A 19,087-nucleotide genomic window follows, 5' to 3' on the forward strand; every position below is an offset into this window, starting at 1 on the left:
GACATATTATGTTGAAATTTGCACAGATAATGAATGAAAAATAGAGTAAATTAAAAAAAAGGCACTATTATTAAAAGCTTTCCTTGCTTATTCACAAGGACATATAATATCCTCCATGCTATTCCGATCTTAGTTTCTATTCATACATACATGTAGTCTGGTGCTGTTCCAAGTAGTTTTCTTTTTTCTGTTTCTTGAGAAGTATTTCTTTTACCTGTTCAGTCACTGTAAAGTGTTACAATTCCTATTTAAACGCAACACATAAATAGTGACCAAAAAGGTACAGCTATCACATGAGAGAAGCTAGAAAATAGTAAAATGTATACATCTTAAACATTTTTGTAGGACCATGAAAATGGGGTATATAGATAGATATGCATAAAGAGACCATAGAACAAATAAGCAAACAAATTCAAAGGAGATGTACAAGTACATGTAACATGAATTATTATTATTAAAAAAAAGTCATGGCATGGCCAGAGACCCCAAACTTGACAGCATTTGGTGTTGAACAGGTAAAATGTTTGCATTGACAATAAATATAGCCTTTGTTTCACCCAGGTCGCCTTTCCCTAAATCAGCTATATTAAAGGTAACCACATATTTCTGGGCCGGGTTGAAAAATAAATGAAAATGACTTTGAAAAAAGCTTATAGAAAGACACCAAATTTGGGAGACATCTATTAAAATGTTTGAAATAATAAGAAAGTTGACAAGAAATAAGCTTTTCCAGATAATATAGAGACTATTGCAGTCAGCCGCCTGAAATGTTTGCTTATACACTTTGCTTTCCTATAATGATTTAAAATCAGTGTGATAGTTTTCATGAAGAACACTGAGCGTACAGGTATTATGACGAGATAAATGTTGTGTAACATGTGTCTACCCAAATAAGTAAAATATGAAAATTCTTGCCTCCAAAACCAGTGATTGATCTCCTGATTTATATCTCATCACTCTATGCAGATGCTGTGTGAAAAAAAAATTGACTAAATAGTATGCTTCTATCCATTGAGTTGATTTATTATTAATTATTTTGCTTTGAATACACCTTATTGCTACAATATGAATATGTCCACCATTACAAACTGTACATGTACATCACAAATATTCCATGTAAAATTTTGATGTTTTAATACAAAATATATGATGCCACAATGGAAAAGTAATTGTTGTACATGTATGACGTTAATGGTTTAAGAACGGACAGATTCTTAGGTCAGGTGGGACAATAAGGGGGAAGGGGGCGACTTCTCCGTCATGCTTCAGTGATTCCCTAGATAATCAACCAAATAGTAATGTTTGTTACGAACAAATATACTAAGTGTAAAACCTGATGATGTGAATAAATTGAAATCAGACATATCAAATAAAATTTTCAGTGCTTTTGATATATCAATGGGCAATCTGATGAGTTAAGACTTTTTTGACTGATTTTTATAGTTCGTTCTTATGTTGTACTGTTATACATGTACCACTGTCCAAGGTTTGGGGGGGGGATCAGAATCCCGCTAACATGTTTACCACGCCACATTATTTATGTATGTGTCTGTCCCAAGTCAGGAGCCTACAACTCAGTGGTTGTTGTTTGTTTATGTGTTACATATTTGTTTTCGTTCATTTTTTTATATAAATAAAGCCGTTGGTTTTCTGGTTTGAATTGTTTTACATGTCATATCAGGGCCTTTATAGCTGACTATGTTGTATAGATTTTGATCATCATTGACCTATAGTTGTTCATGTCTGTGTCATTTTGGTCTCTTGTAGACAGTTGTCTCATGGGCAATCATACCACATCTTCTTTTTTTATAATGACTGCTGATCACCACTGTGTTCATACTGGGACTATTATGGTCCAACAACCAGTGGCGGATCCAGAAATTTTCATGAGTGCAGGCCCACCAAATTTCCCAAAAAAGGATTGCATGCCCCCTGGCCCCCTTCTAAATCAGTCTCCTGACAGCTACAAAGAATAAATTATCAGGTACGAGTACATCAAAGATCATTAAACTATCTACCCCACATGCAAACATCTATTTGGGAGTTCACTGTATTGCAAGTTTTTTTGGGGGGGTTCGAAGGATCGTATAAATCATTGCATTGGGGGTCATTGTCAAAATATACATGTAGAGCTAAAGATAAATTATATAATTTGCAACAGCTGACACTATATATATATAGTGCACTGAAACCCTTGCAAATAACAATACAGTGTCAGTGGTGCTTGGTGTAGGCTTCTTTGCACATAAGAAACCATATTGCTCACCTTGTAATTTTTGTATTCTTCTAATAAGTATCGTCGGGTTTGTTTAGAATATAGTTGAGTCTTAGATAAACAGTCATACAGTACAAGAACTATAGTATATGAATTCAGGTAATGCATGATAAATTATCTCTTTATACCTGACAGGAATATCATACATACCATTACCCACGCTTCAGAAGGATCACGAGTTTCTGCTACGCGTTTGGTTTGTATTGTACGTTATAAGTATTACCCGTAGAGGTATGACATAGTGTCTAGAGTTGTAATTGCTTTTAAAATTTTCGTGTTATATTTCCATTTTAATTGTTTTACGGAACTGTAAGTTTCTTTTAGTTAATGCAGTCTTAATGACATACTGTAATTCCACATGTATTATCTCCATATACAAATAGTTTAAGTCCTCCTCACTACAGTAGGAGCGACCTATAGACTTGAGTGGTATCTGTTGAGGTTTTCCGTTTCTCTTCTGAATCTCTTGTCATATCTTTGCTTTCGTGTTGATTAGTCGTTAGTTTTCACTGTTGTGAGTCGAGTGCCTTGTGTATTATTATTTGTCTGTTTGTCTTTTTTTGTTTGTTAGCAATGGTGTTGTCAGTTAAGTTTCGATCTATGAGTATGAATGTCCCTCTGGTATCTTTCGCCCTTCTGTCATCACTTACAATATTTGCCTCGATCTTTACAGATGAAATATATAACACCTACACATGCAAATATCAATTGTATACTTGTCATACGTATAGTTATCATGATATGCTATTAATGGAATACACCATGATGTCCGTCCATCGATTTGAAAAGCCTATGATATACTATTAATATTGGCATTTACATATGATAATAACAAGTACATTTTTATATCAAATAATTGTCAATAACGTCGTCATAACAGCAATTTAAAACGCGAAGATGAACTTGACATAACATAGTTTTACTGATTGATTTTTTTACTATTTTAATGCATTAAAGCGATTTTTCATCAGGTGGAACTAGGTTGCATTCAAAAGCAAGAACTTTTATAAACCACATCGTTATTGTTCTTACAGCTTAATTGTATCATTCAATAGAAAGGCTTTTCATTCATTTAAATAATTAAATGTAAAGGTCTACATATTGACCTCTGAGTATATAATATATAAATATCTGTAAGCAGACGTTAAATATTTTATAAAGTTTAAACTTTTAAAATGTCAGCAGATGAGATGAAAGAAAAATTTGAAGGAAAATGGAAAGTGTATAAAAGTGAAAATTTAGACGAAATTCTGAAAGCATTGGGTACGTACGTATGTTTTGTTACATTAAGATATATCGTTTGTTTTATGATTGACAGCTGCAATTTTAAGAGTACATTGTAATAATAAACAGAAAATAAACCTTTAATTTGGTTGTACAAACATTTGTTATACTTTATTTGTGTGCTAAACGTAAATGACAAATATTTTAAACAAATGCAGGACGAAAACCAATTTGCAAAATAAAGAGTCCATCTAAATAAGGTTGAGGGGTGTTCGTTTGGAATGCTACTACAGGGGTCGTATGTTTGGTTGAGAAGAGAATGGCGCTGATCATAAAGGAATACACATTTGGATTTTATTACAATCTCATATGATTAGTCCTATTGGAAAAAACACTGATCTCGACTCCAACCGGGGTAATAATTCGGATACTGCTCACGGAAATGGAAAAAAGTGCCAATTCTTTTATTACCAAAATGAATATACTATTTTACTTTATTATACTTTACATAGACTGTCAAAGTGAAGAAAAATTGTATTACTTCACTTCTGTTTTTATATATATATATATTTAACTGGTATATTGTTGTGTGACTTACATATTTCAGTACTTTCAATTTAAAATTTGACATTAAAAGACAATTATGATCGAACATTCATTAAGATAAATTGAATAGCAAATAGCTGAGAGGGTAATAGAGCAGATTGGTTATCCTCGAAAAGCATTGACAAACACGCCTTTGCTCAGGTGACAATGTTTTCTCTGGGAAACAATCTGCTTTATCGACCCAGCTATGTGCTATTTATACACTCATATCGTTTCAAGAAAATTCTATTTGGTTTTAGAAATAGGTTTTCCATTGAGAAAAATTGCTGCTCAATTTTCACCAGTGCACACTATTACCATTGATGGAAATAAAATAAATTTGATAATAGAAGCCGGACCAAAGAAAAAAGAGGAAGATTTCCTGTTAGATGCTGAGGTTGGCAAACAAACTGAGGATGGTAGAGATGGAAAGGTAAATATTGAACATCGGTAAAATACTTTTGCCTAAATATTCAATACATACTATTGTCTAATTATGTGTAGTCTGCATCCGTAAAAAGAGTAAACAATGACCTAAATTTCGAGATAAATTAAATAAACAGATATAGTAGGAACACCCATGAGACAACTATTTATTAGAATACCAAGAGACAAGGATGTCAACCACTACATGAAACTGTACAAACAATAAACAAATCACACTCATTTAGTTTTTAAGATTCTTTTAACAAAACGATTGTTTTGACATGGTACATGAAATTTTTGATAGCAATAATGAGCTTAACCTTGTAAAAGTTTGCCAATTCATCTACATGTATGCACTCACTGTGTATTGTGGAGTCAGTGTCATGAATGCATTTTCTTTTCTTTAAACAGTGCATGACAACATATACAGATGGCGTATTGACAACACTTACAACTCCCAATGATACCACTAAGTCTGCAATTACAGTCAGCAGGGTGATACAGGGAGGAGATCTAGTCATGGTGATTATAGTTGTTTTGTACATTTTGTATCATCAAGACACTCCAATTATAATTGTATAGGTAGAGAATGTTGTCATGAAAGATCTGTATTCATAAACTGTTGATAAATGTAACGTTTCTCTTACATTTATTTTAACTCTAAACCAAATTGATATACCTCCGCAGGATGTTAAAACAGGAAACGGTGAAAGTTAAACCTTACAATATTTTCAGTCGACAATATGCTGCATACTGTATAAGATTTTTGAAATATTTTGTAGATATCTTATACATTTTAAAGCTAGATTTTGAAAATAGAAACATACAGACGGTTTTCTTCGCTTTCACACACATAAAGGGTCATTTCTAATACCTGTATCTTTGTATAGCGCTTAGTTTTAAGGCTTTTGATAATATTTTACCTTATCAGACCATTTTAACTTAATACCTTATAATATTAAAACTTAACCAAGAATAAATTATTTCAGTTAAATACATTTTGCGTACAAGGGTCCGTGTAACACTTATCAATTCAAAGTTTTAAAAAGTTTTGAAATTTTAGATTTTTGGAATTTTGATCAAAGTTTTAAAATATCAAAATTTCAAATTGTGTTAAAGTTTTGAAATTTTGAAATTTTAACCAAATTATTAAAATATCAAAACTCTAAATATCGTTTATAAATTTGATAGTTTAGAAATTTGATTAAACTTTAAAAATACTAAACCTAACGCGCAATTTTGATTATTTCACTTTTTGAAAGTTTGATTTTTTAAATGTTTGCTTAAAATATCAAAATAGAAAAGGGGCAATAAGAGGGATACCTGTAAAAAGCGAAACGAAATAAAAGCGGAACGAAACGAAACATTATGAATTAAAAACATACTGATACTTAAAGGGGCACTAGCTACTGGATATATAAAAAATCTTAAGTAAGATTTTTTTTGTTCAATCAATAGTGAAAGTGAAATAGTGAAATAATAATTCGCTTTTAGCAGCCAAAATGGTTTAATTTTGTCAAATTAAGCGATGAAACATTGATTTTTACTGTTTCACTTGCAAGTGAATTAGCCGACCTCATTAAATCCGTATTCATGTGAACTTCAATGTAACCCCTCGCTAGAGATTGACAACGCATGCATTATACGTGTATAGGTTATTTAAAGAAAAAGAATGTCAACAATGAAAGTGAAACTACGGTAAATCATTTGATTACTGATTCGATCTATATAAAATTATTCTTATACGGTTAAAAACAATGAGACACATAAATTTTTAATCTATAAGATAAAATCAAACAGACCTTTAAAAATCCAATTGCACGTGTTGGTTAAATCTATTCATATCGTTATTTATGTTTACATCGCTTATATGGTCATCTGAGGTCAAATCAATAGTTAATTAGATGGCGTCTGGACTAACATACACACGAAACGAACCTATATATTATCTATACCATGCTCTGTATACTGTTTATTTTAGACTTTTGGTAGTTTGGATAAATGTTTTTCATTGTAATAAATCAAATATGAGAATTTGAGTCAAATCGGTGACCATGAATTTGACAGCTAGTGCCCCTTTAAAAGTTTATGTATGAAATAATTCGGACATTTGTAAGCGGTGAAAAATTGGATGACAAAATTAATATTTCTTAAAAGAAGATAATCTATTTAAAAAACAGACGTACGGCTCTGATATTGACCATTTTATCTGCTGGTTTTATGATACTGAATGATGGTGTCCTAATTAAGGTTGTGCTAGTCCAAAATGTGGGAGGTTTTTAATATAAACTTATTTACGCTGAAATTAAGACGGTACTAAGATTCAATATCAGCAAATTGGAACCAAGATACTGTATCAAGGTATCTACAAAAACTCATCATAGATGGATACCAGAATATAAATTTTGCCGGTTTTTGCGCCAGACGCGCGTTTCGTCTACAAAAGACTTATCATTGACACTCGAACCAAATGAAGTTAAAAAGGCAAATAAAGTCAAATAAAATCAAAAGGCCAAATAAAGTAAACTTTTAAATCCAAAGTATAGCTCTGGTTTTGTAAAAGTTGAAACCTTTCATATCATATATAAACGTATACCATAAACATAATTTTCACGAGCATTCATATTTATGTTATAGTTGCCGCTGTACCACATTAAGCACCCATCTATCCAGTTGTATAGGTGCCGGCATTTTGAAAATTGTGTTCAAAAGTTTCTATCAGCGATAAATGGTAATCTTCTGGGGAACCAATATTTAGATAGTCCCTGTTTTTTTACTTGATATTACCACTAGGGGCCTTGATAATGGTACATTAAAATATTCTGATCCCTAATTTGATGATATAATATTCTATGCCAGCAGAGGACAAAAGAAAAATTATCCATGCCTTTTAGTGTTAAATTTTGAACCAGACAAGTTGATTAATAGCGATGAAAAACTTAATAAAATTGTTAGTGCTTCGACAAAACAACCTCACCCCACTTTAAAAGTAAAATGGTTGCTCCCTTAAAGACAACGTTTGGACTGGTTATCATACACGTAGCTCCATTATAGGTTCTAAATCAACCACTGTTTTATAATAGTAAACAAAAGGAATAGATTTTTTTGTATTAAAGGATATTTGTATTAAAGGATATTATTGTCCCGTATTTGCATTTTGTTATTTGGGTATTTTTAAGTTATCGTACGACAATCGACTTTGAGCAAACTAAAAGTACACATGTACATCCAGTTAGAATGGGGCGTGCAAAGAGAAGCCACACTGTCAGCTGCATGATGGATTTTTTTCCATTTTTGGCCGTACACTTATGTTGCTCTCGAAAAACCAGTACAATGTAAAACGCTGAATTTTAAGTATAGAATTCACCTACGGAACGCTGAAACTGAAATTTGAAATTCAAGAAAAATAAGAACGAAACAATTAAAGAGGTGTTTGACCAATGAGAAGTTAATACATATTTAAATCCATCTATAAGGTAAATTTTGTCCTCGGAAGTTGAATCTTACGTTTCTTCGTAATTTGTATGTAAACAACCTATTTTAAATTATCGATTTTTTTTGTTGCCAGTGAGAAATATTTCATGAATGTTCCGGAACAAATTAGCAATAAATGCAACAGGGAGAGAGTGTGCATAATGAAGACATATAAACCTTTCAATTAGTTTATAAGTTGAGGTCTGAAGCTGGCGTATGATAGTAACTGCTAGCCTTATATATATATTAGTCCTTTGTTATTTTATTATCATTGTCATGTTGATAGTTTCTTAGTTTGTTTCCTATTTTGACATAGGACTTGTATTTCCTATTAAAGTGCGTTTTACTGTTCGTATTACTGTGTGTTTTTCATTCTTTATTGGCTAGAGGTATAGGGGGAGGGTTGTGATCTCACGAAGCATGTTAAACCCCGCCACATTTGTGCGCCTGTCCCAATCCAGGAGCCTCTGTCCTTCTAAGTCTTGTATGATTTTGATTTTAATTCATTGTTATATTTCGGAGTTTAGTATTACGTCTATAATCACTGAACCAGTACATTTTTTTGTCTAGGTGCCAACTGAAACACACCTAGCACAACTTTCATTCTAATGCAACAACGTTTGTAACGTTCATTTTGATTGGATAACGTCACTTTCTTACATGGCATCAATTGACAATTGATGCTATGGGACATACGCGCAAGCGCAGACGGCATATGACAGATTTTAAATACATGTTTTAACGTTGTTTTCTGTCAGTTTCATTAGAATGAAGATAACAATATTGTATTTTAAGCTCCGACGGCATCAATTGGGGATTTGATGATCGCAAATACCCGTTTACTGTCTCCGCTAACGCGTCGCCAGTAAACTTAATTTGCGACCATCAAATCCCCAATTGATGCCGTCGGAGCTTAAAATACAATACAGTTATCTCCTAATTGCAACGCTATATATTAAGTATTCCTTCCGTATCATTTCTTGGAACTGAAATAAATCATAAAAGGCAATATATTATCATCATGGCTTTTGCAATCGATTAACAAGAAAGGAAAACGTTTTAAGTTGTATGCGACCGAAGCGCTGTTTCTGGATCTACCTTCATCAGGAACGTCAAAAAGGCGAATAATACTATATGGTTTACTTCGAGTTGGTCATTTTTCACTGATACTTCTAAATGTTGGGCACTGGGAACACAAAATAGATTTGAATTATTTATCTCAAACGCTAAACCTTATATAAGAGATTTAAACCAACGTTGTTGATTCCGGTTTAAATAGGTTTAATTATATTTTTTTTTATAGATGCACAACCTTAAAATTTCAGGATACTGTTATCCCATGTGATGTCTAATATGTTTCATAAAAAAATCCCGACTTCTTCTTTTCATTATTTATTTTTTTATTAAGAATTATTTGATATATTTCATGCTATTTATTTATAACTAAGAATAGTTCTTATCAGAGCCGTGTTTACATCAGTGATTACAGGTATCCCTCTTGTCGCCCTTTTATATTTAAGCAAACATTTAAAAAATTAAACTTTCAAAAAGTGAAATAATCAAAATTGCACGATAGGTTTAGCATTTTAAAAGTTTGATCAAGTTTCTAAAATATCAAATTTATAAACGATATTTAGAGTTTTGATATTTTAATAATTTGGTTAAAATTTCAAAATTTCAAAACTCTTAACACAATTTGAAATTTTGATATATTAAAACTTTGATCAAAATTCCAAAAATCTAAAATTTCAAAACGTTTTAAAACTTTGAATTGATAAGTGTTACACGGACCTACAAGACAATGAGACAGCAAGTCAAAACCAAAATGACCGACACATATTTATAGATCATTGTACAGTATTCAGCAATAAACAGATGTCAATAAAATATGCCAAAGCTAAATCAACTTGAGTCTGTAAAATATGAATAAGGCAAACAAATATATTCTTCTTCTTCTTAACAAATTAACAATATTTCATTATAGACGATATCACGTGGTGATGTAACCGGGAAAAGAATTTTCAAGAGAACATAGAACAGAGACAAGACGCCAGTTGATCTTCACCTGTTTTGATATTTACATTTTAAATCTAATTGAATGTTCAGAACTGATCACGTATATTTGTTTTTCGTTTACAAGAGCTTTTTCTCACCTTATTGTATTATTTGATGGCAGCTGTTCAGCATTGACTATGGTAACGTTCCGCATAAGTGACGTGGACCACAAACCACGTACCGATAATATTTTCTCTATTCTTGTACAATAGTGTTATTCATATACTTTATTTTTATTAGCTTAAACTAATTTTTTGCTAAAGCAATTGTTCACCTGTTTATGTCCGTGCACGTAGTTTTTTTTATGGTTTTGCGCTACAGTTATAATTAACTGACTTTATTAAATCCTTCACGAAAAAGCTAGTAGTGAGAATTCCGGTATTTTCCTAAGGTTAACGTTCCAACTCCGCCAGACAAAGTTGTCAGATGAACCAGATATAAGTCACAGAGTGCAAACAGTCACTGAGCGCTAAACGTGTGTATGCCTCAAACTTCTTAGAATTAAAAACTCGTATTTAAACTAAATACTACCCCTCTATTCGATAAAATTACCAAGTTGTGTCTCTATGAGATAACAAATATAATTAATACCATTGAACAATAAGGTAAACAAAACAAAACATCTATGAATATTATATATATTATTATATATCTCCCAAAAAGTGGCGTGGTTTGTTAAACAGCCTTATTTACAAAGTACAATCTTAAATTTAGATAAAAATCATTATGTGCTACACAAAGATTTCAAGTATTGAAACATGCGTTGCAGATTCATGTTTGAAGTAGTTTGAAGTAGTTTGAAGTAGTTTAAAATTGTTTAACATTATGTTATCAATAACACTTGAATTACTATTGACAAATACTTCATATTAAAGTATTTAAACAAATAGTTTATTCTAAATCCTTAATTAAACAGACACTGAAATATGTACATATTGTCTTTTTAAAAGTAAAGCATTTATTGCTGCATTGGATCTTACGTTTGGCCAGTTTGGTATTGGTGCGGAGCTGTCAAATAATTTTGTAATTTTAGGTATAATTTTAATGCGATGATAAGTAAATACTCGCCCAATATCAGTGCATTATCAGGAAGGCTACATAAGACTTATAGAAATGGCAATCAGATCTAAAAACAGAAAAGGAAAATAAGGCAAAAGGTCGAAGAACATTGGGGGTCTAAATTTTTACAAAACAACCAAAAACATCTATAATAATGTCGATCAAGTAGTGTAAGAATGTAAGTAGTGTTTCGAGAAAAAAGGACAATATTTGAGTATCGACAATTGAAAAATTAACATGATCAATTGTAAAACAGATTTCCCGCTACGGTCTACCAATAACAACACTTTTGAACGTATGTTGTCAACATTTTAACTTGAAATGGTTGGTTCTATAGTTCATTGTAAGCAGCAACCCGCTTAAATCATGTAAGAAAACGTTGGCTCTTGAATATTATATAAACCGAGAAATATATTCTTCATATGCAGATGCTGCTGTACTGTTACTCCATAGGAATGGACAGATGATTTTAAGCAGAAATAATGCCTTTTCTTAAAACTTTTTATTGTGGTCAATTTGGGTAGATGCGTTGACTTTAATCATACAGTTCTTTAATGCGATGACATTATCTACGCAGTGCAACGTCATGTAAACTGGTAGTGATATATTCTTTTATTACATTGGTTGCAATGAAACACATTGATTTCCCAGTTAAATAAAAAGCCGATAATTTCACATGTAATAAACGTGGTTATTCCACTCTCTGACGTCATACAACAATCTGGGCGTTGTCAAGTCGTCGATAACGGCGGGTCAACAAAATTGTGAATACATAGAAAAAAGATATAGTTCCTTACATGTTTTACATTCATTTCTTTAAAAAAAAAGAGCCATTTGCCAATGTAATAAAAAAGAATAACTAATTAAAGAATTCACATATCGAACAATATTCAACTCGTGACCGAACAACTCTGATAATTAACTCAGGCGCTACGCTATGTGTTGTTCGGTCACTCATTGAATAATCTTCGATTAGTTATTCCATCATTCAATATTAGAATTCCGTAATTTCTGTTCAATAATTCGAAAATTGGTTGAGCCGCACATATACATTATTTAAAATCTGTTAAGTTTACATATAACTGATAAATGGGAACGCATGAAACAAAAATACAACAATATCAAGAATCTCATATTAAATCTGTTAATGCTGAACTTTAAGAGCTCTGTGTTGACTGTTTATTAGCCTCACGATCCGGTAAACTTCGGAAACAAACTCGGACGTTAATTATATTGCAATCAACGATTATTGAATGCTGTATTTTATGTCGGTAATACGTTATAGAATCGTCATACACATTGACCTAGTTGAGTATATATATAAACTTATTGGTTAAATAATTCCGATAACATTGAAGTTGCAGGAAACTCGTTTCGTTTCTCAGGACTTAAGGGAGAATCTGTTGGACTCTTATACAGCAACAAAGTGGTATTAAATATGCAGCAATACCTATTTATTATATATTACAATTTGGACGGAACTATATAACACAATTTGTAAATTAATTGTTTAGCGAACAAAAAGTCCATACACTATAATAAAATGAAAATAAAACGAATTCTTAATATACAATTTCATTTGTATGGCTCATTATAGTAATATAGTTTGTCGATATGTTGTTGTTATTCCAGTTAACGACGTGGCAGTGACGACTGCCCTTATTTCATGATAATCTTGCGATAAATCAATGGTGACTCTTGTTTCGGTCGTTGTAGATGGCATTAAAATATCTGACATTCCTTTTGCAGAGCCTATTGCTACCTGGAATGAACGTATATCTTTGGATTGAAACACTTCCTTCCAGTCTATATAATTGGTACCATAGCTGAACCCTTTCCCTACAATTGAAATATCGATACAATTGCATTTCCAATCAGTAAATTAACATGCATATGTATATGAGCAAGGAACTTGTTTATATCAAATTTAAATAACTATAACCAACAAAATGTGGACTATATAAAAGTATATAAAATCAGAAATTGCAAATTGACTTAATTTTCCCTTGAAGAAATATACTATTGACTATTTACAGACTATTATATCAGTTCAGTTATGACACTACGGAAGAAGTTTTTGCTCTTTGATTGATTATTTCAGAAGTATCGTTCTACCTCAGTGATTCGCTATGCATTTAGTATTTATTCTTTTTGATTGTTGGATTGCATTTTTCTTTCCGCTCACAGATGATATCGGATATGTTCCTAGTGCCATACTTACAATCACGTTCCCTTTTCGCGAATGTGGCTTACCGAACTATACTATTTACTGGGTTGTAATACTATGAGCTGCAAGACCAAATGTGGAGCAGGATCTGCTTACCGTTCAAGATAACATGAGATCGCCCCATCTTTTGATGGGGTTCGTGTTGTACAGTCTAGTTTTCTATGTTGTATTTTGTGTACTATTAATTTTTCTGTTTATCTATTTCTTTTATTGCGGTCTATGTGTTGAATGCATCGCTTGTATCTTTCGCCCCTTTGTTTACTTGTTTACACAATCGTATTCATAAACCTTACCTGATAATAACGGTTTATTATGTTCACATCTCACTGACGCCTGTTTGGGGATACTGGAGATATTTCCGACATTTGTTCCTACGACATCCACGCTGTATGCTTCCTTGTTTTTCATGGGTACATTTTTTATTTGAATGTAATTCTTGTTGGGAGTTCGAATATCCGAGAACACTGTTTTGTTTCTAAAAACTCGTGTTGAATATGACTGAATTCCGGAAAGATCGTGAAAATTATCCCATCGGAAAGTAAGTGTCTTCTGGTCTCCAGTTACGTTACTTATTCCTGTGTCAGTAAGAAATTGTATTTTTGAAACAATGTTTGATGGTGGAATGTAAGAGACCACTAACGGTTCGTTATGCGCATATCCAGATAATTGAACACCATTTATACAGCGAAGTTTCAGGAATATTCTGCTTCCGTGTTGGACCTTAAATGTTTCTGACTGAGAAAATGATATTGATGATGTAGCTGTCCAACCTATTATTTCAGAGGACGATTCTGAAATTCCTGAAATAAAAGATTACTTGTGCAATATTGTATTAAATGTCTAGAGTATCTGCTTAATTTCATTTTTATAAACATTATATCTGCTATCAATACCTTATCTTATCAGCAGGTACATATATCACTTCAATCTAAATTGTATAGTTAAGAACACACGTGGTGAATATCAACAACAGTCAGTTTATCTATTGTTAGAAAGATATTTGGAATAAAATAAACCTGTTTCTGGAAATGTAAAAACAATACCCATCATGGCCATGCGTTATGATTTTTTGTTATTATCATCTACATATACCCCATTTTTACATGTAATGAGTATATCAGGTTTTATCATATATTTAGTAGTAAATACAGATACCTCGTTTTTAATGAGTATATCAGGTTTTATCATAAATTTTGTAGTAAATACAGTAATTTTGAATGTTAAATAAATAGCCTACTGTTTAATCTATATCGCGCAACTTTGATGCGCATCCTTTATCATACCCTTTACCACACGACTACCCCTTATCACACCCTTTATCAAACCCCTACTCATTCTTTTCTTCAATTTAACATAAGGTCCTTTTTAATGAATGCAAGCTTTTCAAGAAATATTTGTCCTTAAAATGGGTCCTAAATGAACGGTCAGTCGGGCATGACGAAATTCATTGTTCGGTTTGTGACTTCACATACGACGAGTATATTTTCTGGCTACAAAATGGAACTATGAAAAAGAACTCAATGAAATACCATACAAAATACAAAAAAAATACAATTAACTAAATATTTAAAAAAATACCTGGCAAATTGTAAGGTAAACCAGGCGCTAGGGATCAGAAAGAAGTTCAGACATACTCTCCTGTTGAAATATACGATAAAGCATATAACAGATGGCAAAATATGTATCACATGCCGTATCACCCTCGACCAATATCAACCCTTGGGCCTAAAGGTCCTCGGGCTGATATTGGTACATTATGTATCTAGGAATGATTCGGATTTTTCCATGTATTATTCTCTATAAATGTAATGCATAATGTTGTCACATAACGAAGTTATAAACAACTTTCGTACAAGTGGGAGATTCAGCTTACAAGTAAATCAGATTTAACCCAAGAGGTGTTTATACGGTAACTGGCTGTATTAAGGCAGAGATATGACAGTTTATGTATTTTATTTTGTTCTGTTTGTTGAATTGTCGAGCGGTTTTCAGGGTTTATTGGACTTATATTATTCAATGTATCATTCAATTCAGTTCTATTTTTATAGGTGTTTTTTGTCACCTATTCTAATTAAGTATTAACATACCTATGCAGTATTCACAAAATTTTACATCACTTTCATCGTCAATAACACGCCATCGTGAATGAACAAAGGTGGTTGTGTCGTTCTGGGAATCAACTCGGTATTCTAGAAATGATTCTAAGCTTTGAATTACGGGCGGAGTGTGATCAACTACAAATGGATGAGCCGTGAATTCAGTTTGTAATCCCGCATGGTTTATAACGATAGCTTGAACATAAACACGTTCACCATGTGTCAGATTAGTCTCTACAATGTCATGCATACGATGTGATGATGAGATTGCTGACTTCATCGTCTGTAATTGAAAACTACCGTTGATGCTTCCAATTCCTATGTTGACGTGCTTAATGCTACTTTCTAGATCGATCGCTCGAACACAAATGGAAATTCTGTCAGGTGAAATTTGTTGGGCAGTAATGGTTTCAATGTCATGCGCCTCTATATTTATAGAGGAACATTTTAAGACGCTTATCGACATTTTTGTTGATTTTGAACCCCCATGAACATCTAAGGAAAAATGATGCGGTGCCGTTTCAAATGCAAAGAAATTGTATTCTGTTATCAAAGAACCATCTGAATTACGAGCAAAAGGTAGAACCATTGAGACATCGTCAACTGCCAACACAGCTTCAAAGTCAAACGTAACTTCGGTAATAGAGACTATTATCTTATAAACATTGTTTTTATGACATGTTATTTGGTCTAACCACCTATTTTTTCCAGTGATCTGTTTTTCATATATCTTATCAAAATGTTTACAATCAAACGATTGAGGCGGTGTATTGTCTATTAACAATTGCAGTGAGGTCACAATGGGACTTTCATGGCCAGCCTTGTCAATAGCCTTAACCATGGCTGAAATCGTGTCTCCATGGTTCAGATTCCCATTGTAAACTTTGTGGTCTTGAATATCTAACTTTTGAAAACTAGATGATTCATTTACCAATGGACTTTTGCCATTAACAATAAATCCTATGTAATATGAATCAATAAACGAATGTTCGTCCTCAAATCCATGCCAGGAGAACTGAACTGGTTGATTACTAGATTGGTAAATGGCGTCCCTGTGATGTCCAGTATTGTAAACTATTCCAGTAATGGGCGCGATATTATCAATCAGAAACCCATCGGAGCATAGTTCGGTTTGTAGGCCAATTTTATTGATTGCTCTTACAGTCGTGAAATATCTAGTTCCCGGTTCAAAAGACAGGCTATTCCATTTTATGCTTGTCTTGTGACCAACATCATGCATACGCATCATGTCATCAGCTGAAAAAAATAAAATAATTTTGTTCGAATGGTTTATATCTCTCAAAAATTTAATGATGTAAATAAAATGAATACAAAATAAACGGCACTTCCTAATACATAACTGATTTAAAAGAATATCTAAAAGTGCATATGAATTTTACATACCATAAGGTAAAGTTCCGAGGGATACCATAAACTTCTCGATTCCACTTTCGTCATCATAAAATACACCATTCCAGCAGGATGATACAGAATCTGTTGATAGAATATAATCCACATCCTCCTCACAGTTTGATATGGAATCGATAACAAAATATCGCTTGTGTATAGCAGGTGACGTGTGATCGATTTGAACTGGTTCCGATTGGAATATTTTATATAATGTTAACGAGTACCATGCTCTAACGTATGCACCATATATCGCCTTATGTTTCAGTTGATTGCTCGGAGATAGACAGTGAATGGCTTTTGTCTCCTTTCCGACATCACGCCAAGGGTTTTCTGATACTAAATTGAAGACACCCTCGCCTGGCTGCTCGTTCTGTAAACCAAATGTGTATTCAAAACGCCATATTGTTTTGTTTAAGATGTCTGTCCATTCCGACCTTAGGCATGACGACGATCCACTTATACCTATATCGGTGTTCGGCAAAATTATTCTTACACTTTCATCATTGTTATGGGGTTTGCTATTACACATCGATTGAGAATCGGCTTTACATTTATGTCCAACAACAGCACATGTGCAGTCGTTGTTGCAATATTCTGCAACACAAGAATGTTTCTGTATAACGAAATTTCCTTTGGTATGATTCCGGTTGAAACTTGATACATAAGCTGTTATTTTATTCTGAGAACTTAACAGACCCGCATTGTTTTCTGCCCAGATAGTGAAAACTAGCTTCTCGGGAAACTTGGTGGTAGTGTCTAAGTTTATGGTTGTATTCTGAATACCTCCCGGATCTGGTTGATCAGGGTTAAACTTATAAGCTTCAATGATATCAGCCCTACTATAATCATAGCCAATTGATATATAATATGATCTTATTCCAGATTCTACATCACTGAAACCATACCACGTCAAATTAAATCTTATAGAGTTTGTGGTCCCTGGAATCACTTCCCAATTTAATGGTGGCATAAATCCCCCAATTTGAGGAGGAGAATAATCCAGCAAGACCTCTTCACTATTCGCAGTGTTACAAAGTAAGGCAGCGTTGCAAGCTGTCACCTTTACTACATAAATGTCTCCGAGACGAAGTCGATCGTCATTTACCAATTTCACGGTAAACACATTTTCATTTGATATAATAGTGTCCGACATTGGAATATGGGAGTCTAATTTGCTTTGGATCGAGATTGTAGTTCGTATTATTGGACTCCGGTCATCGTAAAAACTCCACCTAATTTTGAAGAAAGATGGATCCGATATTATTTGTCGTATCTTTGACGAATTATTTTTTACACTCTCTACATACGGTTGGATTATTAAAACCGCTGGAGTGTCATCTATTATAAAACTTTGCGAAGAACTTTCCGCACATAGTTCCACTTTATTACAGGCTCTTACAGTCACAAACATAGGCATATCATCTTTAAGTTCGAGCTGAGTTTTAACAAATGATGATGATAAAGATACATTCAAACGATCCATAATGTCACATAACAATGGCGTAGTACCAATGCATACTTCAAAATGGTCGATACCGGATTGTGGGTCTTCAAATCCAATCCATGTGGCATGTAGTGATGAGCTGGAATGATATAAAAGTGTTAATATAATACACAAAAATATCTATCATATGTGTATGCGGTTTAATTGGAATTTCTTTGTTTTGAAACTTTGATACCACTTCAGCCACTTGATCTGGGTGTTTTTGTAAACTTTGTACAACAAAAGCAAATCACAAAATAATGAACTTCGAGAAAAATTAAAAATGGAAAGTTCTTAAACAAATGGCAAAATCAAAAGCTCAAACATTTTAAACGAATTGATAACAACTGTTATATTCTTGACTGGGTATAGGGATTTTCTTATGTAGAAAATAGTGTAAAAAATCCGGGTGTAATAGCTACTTAAACCTCTCACATGTATGACGGTCGCATCAAATTCAATTTGTGTGAACAAAACATAAAAACTTAGAAGGTCTGGTATATGTTAGACAGAAGACTTTGTACGTGAAATCTTTCTACAAATACCAACTGATTGACTTTTATATGTTTCAGTGATTTTACTACAATAAATGTATTTAATTAATTACACGATTTTAATACATGTTAAATGTATTGCCAAAAGTCACATAGTCAGGCAATTCCGAACTTCACATACGTAATAAACCTTAACTGCTGAATAGGAATACGTGATAAAAATGTATATTTCTAAATGCAATTTTTATGTAACATTTTCTTTTCATTGACTAAAAGTAA

At 32.8% G+C, this 19,087-nt stretch overlaps 1 protein-coding gene and 1 long non-coding RNA gene across 2 annotated transcripts; one reads left to right on the plus strand and one right to left on the minus strand.

Annotated features, from left to right (window-relative positions):
* Nucleotides 1-3,387: 3,387 nt before the first annotated feature.
* Nucleotides 3,388-10,159, plus strand: LOC143074286 (fatty acid-binding protein, adipocyte-like). Its single transcript, XM_076249818.1, has 4 exons — nt 3,388-3,538; nt 4,345-4,517; nt 4,922-5,032; nt 9,969-10,159. The coding sequence occupies exons 1-4, from the start codon at nt 3,451-3,453 to the stop codon at nt 10,017-10,019; spliced, it is 423 nt and encodes a 140-aa protein (XP_076105933.1). The 5' UTR covers nt 3,388-3,450; the 3' UTR covers nt 10,020-10,159.
* Nucleotides 10,160-12,645: 2,486 nt separating this feature from the next.
* LOC143075033 (uncharacterized) lies at nt 12,646-17,265 on the minus strand. Its single transcript, XR_012978216.1, has 4 exons — nt 16,826-17,265; nt 15,413-16,678; nt 13,619-14,125; nt 12,646-12,937 (listed from the first exon to the last, which is right to left on the minus strand). It is a non-coding gene; the product is annotated as an uncharacterized LOC143075033 (long non-coding RNA).
* Nucleotides 17,266-19,087: the final 1,822 nt, after the last annotated feature.

The sequence above is a fragment of the Mytilus galloprovincialis genome, chromosome 5 (assembly GCF_965363235.1).
Source record: "Mytilus galloprovincialis chromosome 5, xbMytGall1.hap1.1, whole genome shotgun sequence".
Lineage (NCBI taxonomy): Eukaryota > Metazoa > Mollusca > Bivalvia > Mytilida > Mytilidae > Mytilus > Mytilus galloprovincialis.